Source organism: Nyctereutes procyonoides, unplaced genomic scaffold, assembly GCF_905146905.1.
Source record: "Nyctereutes procyonoides isolate TBG_1078 unplaced genomic scaffold, NYPRO_anot_genome, whole genome shotgun sequence".
In the NCBI taxonomy this organism is placed as follows: Eukaryota; Metazoa; Chordata; class Mammalia; order Carnivora; family Canidae; genus Nyctereutes; species Nyctereutes procyonoides.
This window is the reverse complement of record NW_026575139.1, coordinates 7290976-7307916: the sequence shown is the minus strand read 5'-3', so window position 1 is coordinate 7307916 and position 16941 is coordinate 7290976. Positions and strand designations below refer to the sequence as shown.

The following is a 16941-nucleotide window of genomic DNA, read 5'->3' as shown; positions in this document are numbered from 1 at the left end:
TGCCCGCCCGACAAGGATTCCAGAGTCGAGCTGAGAAGGGCCTGTCCCTGGCAGGGGGACTCTGTTCTCCCCCACCCCCTCACCCCCCCACCCCCGATGTAAAGAGAGGCCCCTGGGTCAGAAGTGTCTGCCTCCAGGGTCCATGGAAGAGGGCAGGGGAGGTGGCCTTTGGCCACCCACCTGCTTCCTATAAGACTGGAAGAGTTCATTCCATTCCCTTTGACCTTAGGAAGGTCTTCCTTCCTTCCTTCCTTCCTTCCTTCCTTCCTTCCTTCCTTCCTTCCTTCCTTCCTTCTCTCTCTCTCTCTCTTTCTTTCTTTCTTTCTTTCTTTCTTTCTTTCTTTCTTTCTTTCTTTCTTCCCCAAGTTTGTCCTCAAATCCTTCTCATTCGTATTTACCTGAAACTAGAACATGGATCTTGATTATTGTGTTTGGACAAAACCAGACCTTTGAACTCACAGCACAGACCTCCAAAGGAATGTCACCGCCCAAGCAAGGACACAGAGGGTAGCTCACTCTCCCCTCCCGTGACCCGATTTGTCACTAAACAACCCTAACGATTCCAGCGGGACAGATTTCACAATCCCGCAGTGGGCACCTCCGTGTCCTGACAATCCACTCCGGCCCAGCCCCTGACCATGCGGCCAAAGCAGGGGCTCGCCTAACCTGGAACGCACCGGTTGCAGGTTCCTTGTGCTCACTTTATGTGTTTCAGAAGCATTGTGGGATGAGTGAAACTGGTTGGTTGGCTTCCGGGTGGTCATTGGACTGGTCTTTCAACCTTTCTGTGAGTTTGAAAATAAAAATCGGTGGGAAGAAGAGGGAGGATATATGTAAATGTGCCAAGTTCCTCGTGTTTATCCTGTGCATGGATTTTTTTTTTTTAAGATTTTATTTATTTGAGAGAGAGCAAGAGAGAGAGGATAGCAGGGGAAGCGGCAGAGGCAGAAGGAGAAGCAGGCTCCCCCCTGACCAGGGAGCTCAAGATGTAGGGTTTGACCCCGACTCTGGGATTAGTGTCGGAGCCAAAGGTAGACACACATGACCTACCCAGCCACCCAGGTATCCCTCCTCTGCATGGATTCTTTTAAAACCTTGGATACACCTATCTATTTTTGAACCGTGTTTTCATAATTACGAATATGGATTAAGATGAGCATTTTAAATATTACTTGAATGTGAAAGATAGACTTAGAATTAAAAAAAAAAAAAGCAGGTGGTATTTCAAAGGTTCTGTGTTCATTCATTTCAAAGCGGAAGTGACAGTTCCCTTCCAAGGAGCTCCACGCTACCAAGGTCATGGGTGCACGTCTCGGAGGTCACACTTCTCTAGAGAGAGCCACTTGGGCTTGGCCCTTTGTGTACTCACATTCCATAATTATCAGAAGCTGCTGCTAGAGGTCCCTTCTTGCATCCTGAATGCGTCAGCTCTGGAACAAACAGGAACAGATAGCAGAGCTCACTGCCTGAAATAAACCGAGGGAGGCATGGAGGTGCCTGAAGCTTGATTTCTGAGTATGTATGTGCCTTTGCCTCAGCAACAGAGCCTTGGAAAATCGGAAATAGACTGCTTAGATAACACTGGTCTTTGAATTTTGCTGAATCCGACTTTTTTTTTATTTGCCTTTATTTCTTTGCACCACTGTGAACCCTACTGGGAAAGAATGTCAAATCATTTCGACGAATTTCATGATGTGAGATAACCCCTTTGATTTTCTTTTTTCTTTTCTTTTCTTTTTTTTCTTTTCTTTCTTCTTCTTTTTTTTTTTTTTTTTTTTGTCTCAGCCCTCACATTTAAATTTCTGGAAGACACAAATAGTTTTGAATCAGTGACTGTCTAACGAGTGGTGTGGCAATGAAAGGTAGAAGAAAGAAGGGGTGTTATAATTACATCATTTTATTGAATTAATACAGTGATTAAAAGACACCAAAAACCTGGGCTCCTGCTTGGGTGGCTCCGTCAGTTAAGCATCTGACTCTTGATTTCGACTCAGGTCATGATCTCAGGGTCAGGAGATCGAGCCCTGTGTTGGGCTGTGTGCTGGCTGTGGAGCCTGCTGGGGATTCTCTCCCTCTGCTTCTCTCTCTCTCTCAAAAAAAATTTTTTTTAGAAGACACCAAAACTATTTTACATTGTAGACACACTGATAAACTAAAAGTATGTTATGAAACTAAAAAGAAATTTGTAGCTCAATTACCCAAATTTGCTAAACTCACATGCTGTAGGGATCCCTGGGTGGCGCAGCGGTTTGGCGCCTGCCTTTGGCCCAGGGCGCCATCCTGGAGACCCGGGATCGAATCCCACATCGGGCTCCCGGTGCATGGAGCCTGCTTCTCCCTCTGCCTGTGTCTCTGCCTCTCTCTCTCTCTCTGTGACTATCATAAATAAATAAAAAAAAAATTAAAAAAAAACTCACGTGCTGTAATGCATTCGTTAAACCATGTAAGGGCGGGCCGTGTCTCAGAAACTGTAGTTGTTTGATGATTATGATAGAACAATAAATGAGTATCGTAGTGAAGCCGCGTCCTATTGCCCTTTAGCCATTGTGCCAGTTTAAGAACAGACTCCTCCCTCCTCCATGATGTCACACCATCGCAGGAACCCAGCATCCAAGGCTGGAGAGGGAACTATGTAGTAGGGCCAAGGTCAAGAATGAGGATTTGGAGAGATGGGGGTGGAGAGGGTGTTCTTTCCCGCAGCTTTAAAGCTTGAAAGATCAAGCTTGACTTTTACTTTTTTTTTTTAATTTTTATTTATTTATGATAGTCACAGAGAGAGAGAGAGGCAGAGACATAGGCAGAGGGAGAAGCAGGCTCCATGCACCGGGAGCCCGATGTGGGATTCGATCCCGGGTCTCCAGGATCGTGCCCTGGGCCAAAGGCAGGCGCCAAACCGCTGCGCCACCCAGGGATCCCCTTGACTTTTACTTTTACTTAATGTTTTAGATTTTTATTTTTAAGTCATCTCCACCCAACATGGAGCTTGAACTCACAACCCTGAGATCAAGAGTTGCATGCTCTACCCACTGAGCCAGTCAGGCACCCCAATTGTGATTTTTATTCCAATGCAGCAAATATTTATTGCTATTATTACACTATTAATAGGTCATGTGTTGACAACACATGAATACTATCTCACTTAAATCTTATAATAGAAACATTTATTGCTATGTATTGAGGCTATTATTACTGTGCCTTAAGGCTATAAGCCTATGTATTAAGGCATAATATCAAAACAGAATTTAGTGAACCCTGATGAGAAGTGGGAGCACTTGGATGTCTCCACTTGCTCCTTGTTCAGCTTCACCGGGAGGTTGTGACTGCAGAAGAACCTTCAGGAACTGCAGACATCAGTAATTGCTTCTGTTCTTTATTGCAGATGAGCTCATTGGATTCTCCTATTTTTCTGTCACATTAGAATTCACAGGTCTTGTTTAAAGTACAAAACCATATATTTTTAACTTTAAGGGAAAATAAAGGATTTTCAGTAGTAACTTTGCACAACAATTTTCTTTTTAATTTTTTAAAAAACATTTTATTTATTTGACAGAGAAAGAGAGAGCCCAAGTAGGGGGAGCAGCAGGCAGAGGCTTCTGTCTCTGCAGGGAGCCCAATGTGGGGCTTGATCCCAGGACTCTGAGATCATGACCTGAGCCAAAGGCAGAGGCTTAACTAACTGAGCCACCCAGGTGCCCCCCACAAAACAATTTTTGAGATGACTTTGAATGTAACCCCCATGTAGAATGTGGCTTCCTAATAATATATTTTTTTCTTTTTGCCAGGCCGACTAGAAGATCAATATATAATTAGATTTATTAAAGAAAAAGTGAAATCTATGCCTTGCAGGAATCAAGGTTATATTTTGGATGGATTCCCAAAGACCTATGATCAAGCTAAAGACCTGTTCAATCGTAAGTTTAAGTGTTCTCTTTATTTTTATTTTTTTAAGATTTTATTTATTTATTCACAATAGACATAGAGAGAGAGAGAGGCAGAGACACAGGCAGAGGGAGAAGCAGGCTCCATGCAGGGAGCCTGACGTAGGACTCGATCCTGGGACTTCAGGATCGCGCCCTGGGCCAAAGGCAGGTGCTAAACCGCTGAGCCACCCAGGGATCCCCCTGTTCTCTTTATTTTTATTAAACTTTTCTTTCTTTCTTTGTGTAAACTCTACCCCCAACATGGGGCTTGAACTCACTACCCCAAGATCAAGAGCCGCATGCTCTGCTGACTGAGCCAACCAGGTGTCCCTCCTTCATTTGAGTGTTTACATTCAGATTAGTTGCAATGTATCATCGTAATACTCAGTTAAAAATTTAAAATCAGAGAGAGACTGTGTCTGAAATACATGCTTTTCTATTTATGGTTAGTTTTCATCAGTGACTTCTAGTTAAAATATTTAAAATTTTTTGCCATGCTGTCTGTACTGATAACATGTAATAAACACAACGATGTAAATTTTGTTTTGTTAGAAGAAGATGAGGAAGAAGAAGAAGAAGTCAGAGGCAAAATGTTGCCCTTTGATAAATTAATCATACCTGGTAAGTTTAGAGTATTTCTTGAAGGTCATATTTAAAAGAATGCTATTGTATACCTGAACCATCTTTTAGCAGATCTCTCTCTCTTTTAAGGAAAAAAGGCACAGTGATACTCTTAAACAAAATTCTCAAATTAGAGAATGTATGGAGGGCACACATCAGGAATACCAAATTCTGAAACGGACAGAAGCCCCTTTGAGAATATTCTTTTCTGCTGCTGCCTCCAGGAACAAAGCACAGGGTGGCCGGTCCCCTGATATCTTGACTTCAGAGTCAGTTGGCAAGACCACCAGGGACTAGACCCTTCCTACCGTTTTAGGTGCTAGCCATGCCATCATCTGCCCCCTCTTTCCCAAATCCAGGATTGAGACTGGGCAGGTGCAGAGCTTCTAGGTTCACTATTCTCGTAAATAGACATTGCACAATGTCCTCTTGGAAGTAAAGTGTAAACAATTTATTCCATGAAAAAAGATTTGCTGAGTACCTGGCAGTCATTTCTTGTGACCTTGCCTTGAACTTTTAAAGTTTTTTTTTTTTTAAGATTTTATTTTTTTATTCATTAGCAAGAGAGAGAGAGAGGCAGAGGGAGAAGCAGGCTCCCTGCAGGGAGCCTGATGCAGGACTCGATCCCAGGATCCTGGAATCCCAACCTGAGCCAAAGGCAGACAGACATTCAACTACTGAGCCACCCAGGGACCCTAAAGGTTTTTTTTTTTAATCTTTATTTTAATCTTTTAAACATTTTTATTTTATTTTTAATCTTTATTTTGATCTTATTTATTTATTTATTTATTTGGGTGAGAGAGAGAGCATGAGCAGGGGAGGAGCAGAGGGAGAGGGAGAAGCAGATTCCCTACTGAGCAGGGAGCTGGATGCGGGGGCTCAATCCTGGGACTCTGGGATCATGACCTGAGCTGAAGGCAGATGCCCAACCGACTGAGCCACCCAGGTGCCCCTAAATAATGTTGTTGTTGTCTTTTAATCAGTTTGCATGCAGTATCATCATAGGAAACACAAAAACAGTTTTTTTCAGCAACTGAGCCCAAGGTGATCACTTGGGCAGTGGGGATCACTGCTCACCTACGTCAGAGTCCCCACAGGAGTGAGTGTATGGCTGTTATCCTCTCCCCTCGGTCCAGGAACAGTTTTCCATGGAGCTTCTGGCAGCACTGGGGCCACGAGAAAGCAGTCATCCTCGGGATGGACACTTAGGGTTTGCCTGGGGGCCCTGAAGCCTGGAGTGGGAACTTGCAATACCAAAGGGGTGGGTTGTTTGGGAGTTCCATTAATGTATGCATTGGGCTCAGAGAAAGTTAAAAAGTAAAATCGATTAAATAACACGGTCTGTCTAGTTTATAAGCATCTATCACTTCTGGGTAACATTCATTCATTGCAAATCCCATCGTAAATCCTCACACCCTCACTGGGGCAGTGAACCTGACCATTCATTGGTCCTGTGCTGGGAATTGCACAAAATAGGAACTAGTTGAACCTTTGCACGGTCCTGCCAGGCTGGAGTTACTCCCATGGTTACCTGATCCAGAAGCCAAAGCCCAGAGACTTACCCAACGCCACTGCCCTGGTAAATGGAATGGCTTAAATTCAAACTCGGTTTTCTCTTTGCACTGCCTCCAAAACACAGAATTAATGAAACCCCTCCAGGAAATGGAATCACAAGTGTGCAATGGTAAAAGATTCTTAACCTTGATCCACTGGGCTGCCCTCTCTCTGTTGGATGTGGTCCAAACGTGTTGAACATGTCATCTGTTTGGAATGTTTAGTTTGTTCCTAGTAAATTATCCTCTTTCTGGAAATTGTCATTATTTTCTGTCTTCCTGGAAGAAATTAGAGGATTGCGTCATTTGTAACTGTGGGATTTTAATACAGGGATGTGGCTAAGTGAGGACACAAGAGGTTAATGCCACTGAAAGGAGGGTTCCCAGAGCAGGGGGTGTCCGTACCATGCTGTCGTGTGCGGGAAGTGCCAGGCTTGCTCAGGAGGCAGGAAGAAGCAGGAGGGAAGTCTAGGCCATTGCCTTAATTGGAGTTTCTGTGGGAAAGGCAAGGCGGGGCCAAGTAGACTGTTTTTCAGAGGATTGGCTAGTTTGAGCCAATTCTAGTAGCTTTTGCTCTCTAGTTGCCTGGTACCTGGCTCTGGGATGAATTGAGGCAGGGTAAATATTGGCTTGGTATGTGCGAGTTATAAATATGGACTAAGGGGATCCCTGGGTGGCGCAGCGGTTTAGCGCCTGCCTTTTGCCTGGGGCGCGATCCTGGAGACCCGGGATCGAATCCCACGTTGGGCTCCCGGTGCATGGAGCCTGCTTCTCCCTCTGCCTATGTCTCTGCCTCTCTCTCTCTCTCTCTCTCTCTGTGACTATCATAAATAAAAAAAAATATGGAGTAAAATCTTCAAAAAAAAAAAGAAAAGAAAAAGAAATAAATATGGGGTAGTCGTCCTGTATATGAGGGGCATGATCCTGAGTAAGTAGTGGAGTATCTTTAGGAATTAGCCAGTCCTGAAAAGGGCAGTCTCCCTCCAGGTCTGTAAGGCTCCCCTGAAATCAGAACATCATTAGATGTAGAAAATAACATAATTAATACTAGTCTCCATGCTTGACTTGAGTGACAAAACATTTGAATCTATGGTGATCCAGTTATAGGTGGTATTATCTCTCCTTGATAAACCATTGCATTTTACAACTGCTGCTAGCCTGCATCCAGCTCAATTATTTTCAAATCTCCTCATTGAAGCAGACAAGATTAAAGTTGTACCTGCTTGGGGTGCCTGGCTTGGTTGGGAGAGCACACCACTCTTGATCTCAGGGTCATGAGTTGGATTTCCACATTGGAGATGGAGCCTACTTTAAGTGTAAATAAATAAATACATTTGTGCCTGCTTGATGAATATGGAAAAAATGTTTTAAAACACAGATTTTTGGGGCACCTGGGTTGCTCAGTTGTTGAGCATCCGCCTTCAACTCAGGTCGTGATCCCAGGGTCCTGGGATCGAGTTCCACATCAGGCTCCCTGCAGGGAGCCTGCTTCTCCTTCTGCCTGTAACTCTGCCTCTCTCTGTATGTCTCTCATGAATAAATAAATAAAATATTTAAAAAACAAAAACAAAGCCCCACAAATTTTCAGGGGCACCTGGGTGGCTCAGTTGGTTAAGTGTCCAAATCATAATTTTGGCTCAGGTCATTGATCTCATGGGTCATTAAGTCAAGCCCTGTGTCAAGCTCAGTGGGGAGTTTGCTTGAGATGCTTTCTCTCCCTTTCAAGTAAATAAATCTTAAAAAAAAAAAAAAAGTACAGGGCAGCCTGGGTGGCTCAGCGGTTTGGCGCCTGCCTTCGGCCCAGGGTGTGATCCTGGAAACCCGGGATCGAGTCCCACGTCAGGCTCCCTGCATGGAGCCTGCTTCTCCCTCTGCCTGTGTCTACGCCTCTCTCTCTCTCTGTGTCTCTCTCATGAATAAATAAAGAAAATCTTTAAAAAAAAAAAGTACAGATTTTCATATCACTCTAGATAGTCAAACACAGTGACCTCCTTGTTAGGTACAATCTTACCAAGCAAAAATCTGTTACTTGCTATTTGTAGTTAGCCAGTACAAAGACAATAGATGTTCCTATATTTTAAAGACTTATTTATTTATTTGTTTATTTGGGAGAGAGCGCATGAGCAGGGGGAGGAGCAGAGAGAAAAAGAGAATCCCAAGCACACTCTGAGCTAAGTGGGCAGTCTCTGAGCTAAGTGGGAAGTGAACATGGGGTTCAGTCTCACAATCCTGAGATCATGACCTGAGCCAAAATCAAGAATTGGATGCTCAACTGACTGAGCCAGCCTGTCTCACCAGGATCGTAGATGTTCTGAATAATTATCTTGTGATACTGCAAAATCCTGAAGTTCTGTCTGAATCATAAGAGAGAAAGGACTTTTAATATCATCTGGGGGCACCTGCCTGGCTCAGTCAGTACAGCACGCCACTCTTGATCTTGGGGTCATGAGTTCAAGCCCCACCTTGGGTGTAGAGCTAATCAATCAATCAATCAATCAATCATCCATTGGGAAATATATTTCATCATGCTAAAATTCTCTGAAAGTTGGAAGCAAAATACATCACTCAGTGTTCATAGTTATTTGATTATTTGGAATCTTCCTTCTTCCAATCACTGGGGAAAAGAAATACAGTCTTGAATTTTTTTTTTTTAAGATTTATTTGAGAGAGGACACAAGCACACAGAGGCAGAGGGAGGAGAAGCAGACTCCCCACTGAGCAGGGAGCCCGACAAGGGGCTCAATTCCAGGACCCCGAGATCATGACCCAAACCGAAGGCAGATGCTTACCCTACTGAGCCACCCAAGGACCCCCAGCATCATATTTTAAAATTCTTAGATTACAAACAGAATTGTTAATTTTTATTTTTTAAAAAAAGATTTATTTATTTATTCATGATAGAGAGAAAGAGAGAGGCAGAGACACAGGCAGAGGGAGAAGCAGGCTCCATGCCGGGAGCCCGATGTGGGACTCGATCCCGCGACTCCAGGATCGCGCCCCAGGCTGAAGGCAGGCGCTAAACCGCTGAGCCACCTAGGGATCCCCCAGAATTATTAATTTTTCATCTAAATGCCTGGCATCATGGAGCTTAACTAGATTCAAATTCCAGTAATTTTATGAGCATAATTTCTTTTTAAAGATTTTTCTATTTATTTGAGAGAGACAGAGATCACGACAGAGATAGTGAGAGAAAGATTGAGTGGGGAGGAGAGGGAGAAGCAGGCTCACCGCTGAGCAGGGAGCAGGACTCTGGGCTCGATCCCAGGACCCCGGGATCATGACCTGAGCCAAAGGCAGACGCTTAACCAACTGAGCCACCCTGGCATCCCCATTGACATAATTTCAATCTAAATACTATACCAGCATTTTGGAGGTCCAGCTATCTCCTCTCCTTTTCAAAATATAGCCATTCATGAAAATCAAATGATCAAAGATGAGCATCTAAACTAAATGAAAATAGGTCAGAATAGTGGCAGGATCAGACTACAATTATGAATTTATTGGATCTTTTTCCACCAGTTCTGTCCTCAACCTTTATTTTCATTGTTCACATGAAGCAGATGGTACCAAGGGGTGTCCACTTGCCCCACGGGCACATTCTGCTCTGGGATCTGCTCAGTAATACACTTCTTTTCTCACTCACTCAAAAAATCTTGTTAGAATGCATTTGAGTGAAAGTGGCATTTATTAGGTGGCAAACTAATACAATTTAATTTATTAACTTATTTATCTTTAAATGTTCCAATAAAACTTGATTAACAAAATCAGATGAGGGGCCGGATTTGGCCCACGGGGAACCAATACAATTCTAGGATAAAAATGAAAACAGTCCCATGCTTTGCGACTCTTACAGGTAGCAAGTTATTTGGGATACACGTGGTTAATGATCGGGGCACCCACGTACTCTGACCATGTTGAGAACTCCTGAGAATAGTAACTCACCTAGAAAGTCTTTCACTGATGTGCACTTTAATCATTCGTTCACTCAACAAATGTTCACTGAACTTATACTAGAAGCTGGAGGAACAGCTGCTTTCATAATTTATTTTTTTGATATTTTATTTATTTATTCATGAGAGACATAGAGAGAGAGAGAGGCAGACACACAGGCAGAGGGGAGGGGGAGCAGGCTCCATGCAGGGAGCCCGACACGGGACTCCATCCCGGGTCTCCAGGATCACGCCCTGGGCTGAAGGCTGCGCTAAACCGCTGAGCCACTGGGGCTCCCCTTTCATAGTTTAAAAGAAAATCATAGGTGGGTGAAATGATCCCCATCATTAACCTGAGTCCCGCGTCAAACATCAGATAAGCGCTGTGTTAAATGGAAGGCAGGTGCTTCCTAGCCATTTGCAGAAAGTGAGAAGAGAGCTGGGTCCTTGGGGGATTAAATTCCCAAGGGGAGTCCTTGTTTTTATTAATTTGCCAAATTGGCCATCAGTTCACCCAGCTGCTAGTCTCTGGGAGCCTCTGTGCTGTGCTGGCAAAGAGGTGGGATGGGTGTTGACGAGGAGGTGGTTGATGTCACAGGGTTATCAGAGATGCACTAATTCTGATTTCTGCTGCTTTTAGTTACTGGATTTGTTTGTATTCAATGATTAGATTTGCTACTAATTGTCATTCGATATTTGCTATTTCTAGTTTCTGCTGCTTTTGTTAAAAGGAGGGAAGGAAGGAAAGATAGAGGAAGGAAGAAAGGGGGGGAATAGAAAAATAACAGATCTCATAAAATACTATGGCCAATGGTTGGGCCTCATAGGGGATGGTGTCTGGAAATGTCAGTGATTTTTATCTATTTATCCTCCATGAGAAGCAAGAAGGCCAATTTGTCATGAGATCCAGGCTGGTTACCAGACATTTCGGGTAAGCACTGGCCCAGCCACGAGCACCTGCTAGTCAGCCCCTTCATCTGTGGGTTAACTCAGGAGCCTCTCTCCCTTAGAGTTCGTTTGTGTGCTGGATGCCTCGGATGAGTTCCTGAAGGAGCGGGTGATGAACCTTCCCGAGAGCATCGTGGCGGGGACCCACTACAGCCAGGACCGCTTCCTCCGGGCTCTGAGCAACTATCGGGATCTCAATACTGAAGATGAGACGGTCTTGAACTATTTCGATGAAATTGAAATCCACCCGATACATATTGGTATGAAATGAACCCAAGACTAAGGTGAATGTGAAGAACCACTGCCAAGTGTCGGGACCCCCAGGCACCCCCTGGTGCATACCTATCATAGGGCTGACAGGGTTGGGGGGTGATGGGGAAGCATAACTATGTCCCCAGGGCCAGGAGGTCACAGGATCAGCAGGGCATTCCTCCTGGAGAATCCTTCTCCTTGAGGATTTGGTGGTGTGTGTGTGGGGGGTGGGGGGGAGCGGGTATTGTTATATGAAAATGTATTGGATATGTCATGAAACCAAATGCCAAATTGGCATTTTTTTTTAAAGGACACTTCAGAGATACGTGTATTTGCTGTTGACTGCTTTGGGGCAGCATTTTGTCCCCACAGCACTGTAGGGCACTGGTGTTCATCACAGAGTGCCTCCTGGCCTTTACACTGGCCATCTGATCCCCACAGCTACTCCGAACACAAATTGTTTTTCAGGGCATTCCTCTTTGTTTACAGTAAACACTTAACTCAGATCTTAGCACCCAGCAGGCACTCAGTAAATAGGAGGACATGTCATCAACCTCATGGTGGTCATCATTGTTCCTAGCTCCAAATCTCAGCTGTCATAGGTGTTTCTTTCTTTTTTTTTTTAAACAATTTTTTAAATTTTTATTTATTTATGATAGACATACAGAGAGAGAGAGAGACAGGCAGAGACACAGGCAGAGGGAGAAGCAGGCTCCATGCACCGGGAGCCCGATGTGGGATTCGATCCCGGGTCTCCAGGATCGCGCCCTGGGCCAAAGGCAGGCGCCAAACCGCTGCGCCACCCAGGGATCCCCTGTCATAGGTGTTTCTATCCCCTTGGCTTGGTGAACCACTGAACTTCCTTTCTGGTTTCCTGGATCTTGACATTTCTTCCTCCCCTGGGTTTGGTAGGAAACCCCTAGCCTGGTGGAAGCCTAGTGGCCAGACTGACTCCTTGGGGCTCTCAGGGTCTCTCTTTACCCTCAAGAGCCAGAGGGGACAGCATTTTGACCCTAGAGTACTGGGAGGTGTAGAGCCAAGGAGCCATGTCTGCATGAGACAGGAGAGCTGATTTCAGATCTGGTTCTGCTTCAGTGTTCTCATCTGTGGAACAGGGAAATAATCCCTGGCCTGTAGAGTTGTTACAAATGTCGAGCTCAGAGATAGGAATTGTCTGGCACACCGGAAAATTCAACAATTCAAATTGACTGGTAACTAACTTTGTTATTTACTACCAACACTAAGGCATAAAATAATGTGCTATTTAAAAAAAAATTATTCATGAGAGACACAGAAAGAGAGGCAGAGACACAGGCAGAGGGAGAAGCAGGCTCCCCACAAGGAACTCGATGTGGGACTCAATCCTGGGAATCCAGGATCAGGCCCTGAGCCAAAGGCAGACGCTCAACTGCTGAGCCACCCAGGCATCCCAAAATAGTGTGCTATTAAGCAATGAAAAGATAACACAATTTATAAATCTGCTTCACACCTGTGGAAGTGAGTGGGTTTTGTCCTCATCTGGATGTGTCTGTGCACATTGGACATGTGTTTTATTTTTATTTTTTTAAGATTTATTATTTGAGATACAGTGAGCAAGAGAGAGCATGAGAAGAGGTGGTGGTGGGAGCAACGGAGAGGGAGAAGCAGGCTCCTCGCTGAGCAGGGAGCCTGATGTGGGGCTCGATCCCAGGACCCCAAGTTGAAGGTGGATGCTTCACCCACTGAGGTGCCCCTGGACACACATTTTACACATAAAACCTTAGGATTTGAATCTACCAGTATGGAAAGTAGCTCACCTTGTTTGCTTAGAGAACTGGGAGAGAATGGTGAGCAAATTTCACAAAAACAGAGATTGCCGTCTTTTCAGTAAAGCTCAGAAAGTTATTTATGGAGATTCAAGAGACTCCACCACCACCCCCCGCCCCCGCCCCCGGGAGAAATGTTGAGAAAGAACTGATGGGGAGGAATGGATGAGTGGTCATTATGTTCCTGTCTCATTCTGTGCCTGTCACATTTAGCCACCCTGACACTAAGGAGAGGACATAAAAGGGGAGGGAGAAATGGATCTTAGGGATGGATGTGGGGGAAGGTGTCAAGGTCAGGAATGCAGACAAGCCTCAGAAGGATCAGGAACGGGGTTGGCATCGGCATTCTCCCTCTGCACCTCTGGACTCCTCTTCTCCCTTGGGAATCTCTTTCCCTGGCTCTTTGGACCAGCAACTCTCCTCCCTCACCCATGTAGTGGACGGGGGCCACCCCACAACCCAAGGGTTTCCACAGCACCCTGGGAGCCAAGCCTAGAGCTACCAGACTTTCTGCCCTAATAACACATCCCTAGAAGGACAAATCCGAGATCGTGGTTTGAGCAGATTCCCACCCCCAACCAGGGTCAGGGCAGAGGAAGTACTGGTTTGGGCAGCACTATTCTCTGAAAGTGAGCCTCTTCAAAAGTGTTTCAGAGCACTTTCAAGGACATCAAGTTGTATTACTCTGTTAGAGAAATCGGGAGAAACACACTTAATGTCATAGTGCAGGAAACAGGTGTAATATATGAGTTTTATTTTGTTTGCTTTTGGTGGCTTGCTTCCTCAACCACCACCTGATACACTGGCTCAGTTCTTCACCTCTTCCCCCACAGAAGCTTGAGGTGCCTCTAGTCTGGGTCAAGGTCCTACTGTAGGAACATAGGAAGGGGGCATGGAAGTGGGTGTGCCTGGGGGCAGGATGACAAGAAGGTCCTTTCCTGTAGGAAGGTCTGAGGTGCTGAAAACCAAAATCTTCCACCGCAAAACCTTCTTTGCAGGCACCTTCCAAGCAAACCCAAGATGGTGATGTAGGATTTCCTGTACCTACTTGGTGGAGAAACCCATTGTTTACCAACAACTGCTTTCTTTTTTTTTTTGGTCTTGATATTGACATTACTCAGACATTCTGGAATTTGGACTTTTGCCTATTTAAGTAGGCTAACTGAAATGGCTTGTTTTTCTTATGAATTAAAAATGTGTCCCAGAATCATTGATTCTTAGAAACAGAAAACAAAAGAAACATGGGGGAAAGCCTGCTTGGCTTCCAGCAAGAACAGGACTTCCTCCTGTGGAAACCCCCACAGAAGCATCCCAATCTCTGTTTGGATGCTTCCAGGGATGGAGAAGGTTTTTTTGTTTGTTTGTTTGTTTTGAGGAGGTCCATTCCCTCCCTGATCCCCATTCAAAATCAACACTGTCACAGCTCAGAGACTGAGCCTCAGCCTTCCCGCGCCCCATGACTCCCAGACACAGGGCTGATACTCACCAGTAAGATAAGAAATTCTGAATTGTGCTGGCCACTGTGACAAGAAAGCCCAGTGTGGTAATTTCCATAACTTACCATGGGATGTTTATATTAACAAAGAATTTTCCCGAATATGGTCTCAGAGAATGTTGCAGAATCTAAGTATGTGGTGACCTCCTTCCTCTCTCCTGGTCTTTAAAGATGTAGGAAAACTTGAAGACTCTCAGAACAGACTTGCCATCAAACAGCTCATCAAAGAGATTGGGGAGCCTCGAAATTATGGTTTAACGGATGAAGAAAAGGCAGAAGAGGAGCGGAGGGCTGCTGAGGAACGACTGGCCAGGGAGATGATGGAGGAAGCAGAGCGTGAGCACAAGGAAGCCATGGAAATGGCCGAGAAGATGGCTCGCTGGGAGGAGTGGGTGAGTGAGTGTGTGTGGGGGTCTGGGGTGGGGGCGCCCAGCCACTTAGGCCAGCTGCACTTGCCATCCTGCTCGTAGTGAAAGATCATGGAAATACCCCAACACATTTTGGTTTTGGTTTATTTTGGTTTTGGTTTGTTTTGTCATATGACCATTTCCTAAAAGATGCCCATGCATGGTCTTTTGCTTGGTGTGAGTGATCACAGTAATAGTAACTAGCCATCGCCAGGAGTATTGATTTCCCAGATCCTAGTAAATGGGTCACATTGTGCTTCATGCCAACCTCAGGATTACATCTGATTTTCCTCCATTGACCCATCTCACCTGGGTGGTGAGCCTCATTGACCCTCTCGATTCACCCAATCAGTGAGTCTTATCTATTCTGCTTCCAAAAATTGCACTCGGATCCACCCACAGCTCCTCACTTCTGATCAGGGGCAGGGGTTCTCACCAGAATTACGGGGCCTACTCATTGGTCTTCCCATGGCGCCACTTGTGCTCTTGTCCTTCCCCAGCCTGTTCCCAGCAGCCCTTCTAACACACAGATCCACGCGGGCCATGCCCTGTTGAAAACACTTTATAGGCTTCCATCACCGTGAAACCAAAGTCCAAACTCATCATCACGGCTCTCAAGGTTCTTGGTGACCTGGCTGCTTCTAATGTTTCCCAGTGCGTTTCAACAATACACCATCTGCCTAACTTGCTTACTTGCTTTAAGTCTTTGGTACAGTCATCTTTCCAATGAAGCCTTTCCTGGACACCATATTTAAGATTTCAACCCCTGCCACTCCCCACAGTACGTCATACTTCCTTTTATACTCTGCAGTTTCCCTCTTTGCACGTATTCTAAAGGACTAAATATTTTATATATTTATCTTGTCGTCTTTGCACAGAATTTAAATTACATGAGGACAAGGACTTTTTTTTTTTAATTTTTATTTACTTACAATAGTCAGAGAGAGAGAGAGGCAGAGACACAGGCAGAGGGAGAAGCAGGCTCCATGCACCGGGAGCCCGACGTGGGATTCAATCCCGGGTCTCCAGGATTGCGCCCTGGGCCAAAGGCAGGCGCTAAACCGCTGCGCCACCCAGGGATCCCGAGGACAAGGACTTTTGTCTATGTTGTTCGTGGCTGAATTTCCAATGCCAAGGACGGTACCTGGCACATAACAGACACTCAACAAATATTTGCAGAAGGAAGGGGAGATGAAGGAAAGATGTCCTTATGCACACATCTTGGGGTGCCTTGTTATCTCCTTAGCATGGATTCCTAAATTTTGTTAGATCAGACTATACATGGCTTAATTTTTGATACCTATTTCAAAAGTCCCTTCCAGCAAGGGTAAAGCAGTTGACACCTTGTCTACCAGTGGCTCTCTCTACTCCTCCTCCAACCCTGCTTGGTCAGTTGTGCTCATGAATATCAACCTGATAAAGAAAACCCCATCCCACTGCTTTAATGTTCATCTCTCTGGTCAGGATGTTCAACTCTTCCTATGTTAGTTGGCATTTATACTTCCTCTGTTGCAAGTTTTCTCTGCTCACTTTGGGCTGGGTCTCCTTTCCTTAGTATTTGGCAAGAACAGCTTCTGATCAGGTAAAGTAATAGAAACAGGAATGGCCTAGGGAGATAACAGTTTCCCAAGCTGTGCTGCTTGGACTCCAAGTCCCACTCCTCCTCCTCGTCAGTTATTCTCTCAGTTTTTCCATTTGTAAAATGAAGCTGATAGCACCTGCCTCATACAGCAACAGGGGTGGTGAGTCAGTCTGTGCAGAAGTATGTGATCAATGCCTGGTAAATTGTGTGTATCTCGTAATAGCCTCGCTTCTTATAGTATGTTGCAAAGAGTGTTTCTCGGCTCATCACTTATCTTTTGACAGCATTTATGGTGTCTCTTCTGGACATAAAGAAGTTTTGTTTGTATGTAGTCAAATCCATCAATCTTTCTCCCATGTTGATTTCTGGGTTTGCTGTCTTGCTGAAAGACTCTTTCTGAACAAATAATATTGGTTAGGACTCTTTATC

At 44.9% G+C, this 16941-nt stretch overlaps 1 protein-coding gene across 5 annotated transcripts in view; it reads left to right on the top strand.

Annotated features, from left to right (window-relative positions):
* Positions 1 to 16941, top strand: part of AK7 (adenylate kinase 7) — a 77091-nt gene that overhangs the window by 58026 nt on the left and 2124 nt on the right. For 2 of the 5 annotated variants that reach the window (XM_055304202.1, XM_055304199.1), the window contains 4 exons: positions 3783 to 3911; positions 4473 to 4541; positions 11034 to 11231; positions 14695 to 14915. In XM_055304202.1, coding sequence (XP_055160177.1) covers positions 3783 to 3911; positions 4473 to 4541; positions 11034 to 11231; positions 14695 to 14915 — 617 coding nt within the window. The remainder of the gene's footprint in view (positions 1 to 3782; positions 3912 to 4472; positions 4542 to 11033; positions 11232 to 14694; positions 14916 to 16941) is intronic. The other 3 variants (XM_055304201.1, XM_055304200.1, XM_055304203.1) reach the window with 2 other exon arrangements.